At 37.4% G+C, this 2,039-nt stretch overlaps 1 protein-coding gene across 1 annotated transcript in view; it reads left to right on the forward strand.

The window, feature by feature from the left end:
* Positions 1-891: 891 nt before the first annotated feature.
* LOC106528174 (claudin-10) overlaps positions 892-2,039 on the forward strand; it is a 4,858-nt gene continuing 3,710 nt past the window's right edge. Inside the window, exons 1-4 of the mRNA XM_014023283.1 lie at positions 892-903; positions 1,090-1,420; positions 1,497-1,658; positions 1,745-1,826. Coding sequence (XP_013878737.1) covers positions 892-903; positions 1,090-1,420; positions 1,497-1,658; positions 1,745-1,826 — 587 coding nt within the window. The remainder of the gene's footprint in view (positions 904-1,089; positions 1,421-1,496; positions 1,659-1,744; positions 1,827-2,039) is intronic.

Here is a 2,039-nt window from a genome sequence, read left to right on the forward strand (position 1 = left end):
ACCCATATGCGCAGCAAAAAGACGTTTTTAGACCAAATATTACAGATTTGAACAAATACACACAAAAACATCAAAATTAGCACGGAAACAGTACTATATAACATTTTAGACACATTCTAGACAGTTTATTAGCTAAAAAAAGTTAATTTTGGGGTAAGTTACTCTTTAACTAGTTTCCCCTCTCCAACACACCTCATTCAGCGAATTAATTCTCTTTTCAAGTTCAAGTTAATCACCCATTTATTCAAACTAGGTGTGTCACAGCAGAGCAACAAGTAAAAGATGCAGGATAGCGACACTTGAGAACCAGGATTGGACTCCCCTGAGCTTAAGGCTGGTTTAAACTGAGCCTGTTGATATCTGCCATTTATAATACCTGTACGGACTTCCATTACCAAGTAGGAAAAAGCTATTTATTTCCTGAAATGCATCATATGTTTGACTCATTATCACTTGTTTTGATGAATCAAAAAGAAAAAAATAAGTAGGTCCTCTGGACCTCTGAGTAAATTCAAAGCAACATGCTCATGTTCTTTGGCTAAAAAACTGGTAAATTGCTTTGAATTTACTCAACTCAGTTAAGTGGAACCAGGTAACATAACATGGTTAAGTAAATCCAACATTTCATTTTTACAGTGTATATTGCAATTAAAACATCATCTTTTGTCAATCTTCAATCAGTTCTGTTCATCCCAAGTGTATAAAATAAATATATTTAATATACTGTAATACTGTGGTTGAAACAACTGTACGTTCCTCCACTGAATAGAAGTTGATTTGCTGTTTACCTTTTCTTGGGTTAACCTTGTCCTGTATGACTGAGAATAAACACCAGCACATGTCCATAATATAAATTATTGATTGTTTATCAATAAACCTTTTGGTAACTTGATGCCGTACCTTGTTTAGCTTCAGCACACTGAAAAAAGGAGCTAAAAAAATAAAAACAAAGGCATTCCGGTAAACTTCTACGTGTCAACACCAAACAAATTACCTCAGGAACCTTTACGAAGCATGCAGTTCAAAGCCAAACATAAACTGAGTTTTGTGTATGTGTGTGTTTGTGGATCACTGTATTTTTCCATGTAGGTGCACCAGCACCAGAAGTTTTGGAAACAGACAGRTCCTGCAGTTTCAGGAGTAAGGCTTTGTCAGTTTTCTGTCTCTTCTCTGAGTATCGAAGCCAACATGGGTTACAGGACGGTAGTGATGTACACTGAGATCGGCTGCTTTGTGGTGTGTGTAGCCGGATGGATCCTTGTTTGTTCCACAATGCCGACCGAGATCTGGACTTGGTCTGAAGTTGGCACTTTAGTCCTGACAACGGCAAACTACTTCTCCAACCTGTGGAAGGACTGCATTTCTGATTCCACGGGGGTATCGGACTGCAAAGGGATCCCATCGTTGCTTGCACTGAACTGTAAGTAAACAATAGAATATAATGAAACACTTTAAAGATAAAACTGCAATGTGTGTGTGTTTCTGCCTTCTAACAGGGGACATCCACATGTGCCGGGCTCTCATCATTACCTGCATTATCCTGGCTTTCTTTGGGTCGATTCTGATATTAGTGGGAATGAAATGCACTAAGATCGGTGGCTCTGAGATTACTAAAGCAAAAGTGACCTTTGCTGCAGGGATGATCTACCTAATAGGAGGTAAAATCTGAGATTTATTTAAAAGAGGTTGTGTTGATCTCAACTGGTTGTTTAATCCCTAAACAAAAGTGTGTGTATCATTTCAGGGATGTGCTCCATGGTTGCTTTTTCTTATTATGGGAACAAAATTAGAGCAGAGTTTCAAGACCCTACCTACGTAGAAAAGAAGTATGTAATGTGCTTAAAATAATAAATACAGCGTGTAAAATAAGTATTGAACACGTCAACATTTTTCTCAGTAAATATATTACTAGAGGTGCTAATGACATGAAATTTTCACCAGATGTCGGTAACAACCCAAGTGATGCATACATACAAAGAAATAAAACAGTAAATGTCCAGAAATTAGGTTATTTGTAATAATGTGGAATGGCACCGGGA

Source organism: Austrofundulus limnaeus, unplaced genomic scaffold, assembly GCF_001266775.1.
Source record: "Austrofundulus limnaeus strain Quisiro unplaced genomic scaffold, Austrofundulus_limnaeus-1.0 Scaffold362, whole genome shotgun sequence".
Taxonomy (NCBI): Eukaryota; Metazoa; Chordata; class Actinopteri; order Cyprinodontiformes; family Rivulidae; genus Austrofundulus; species Austrofundulus limnaeus.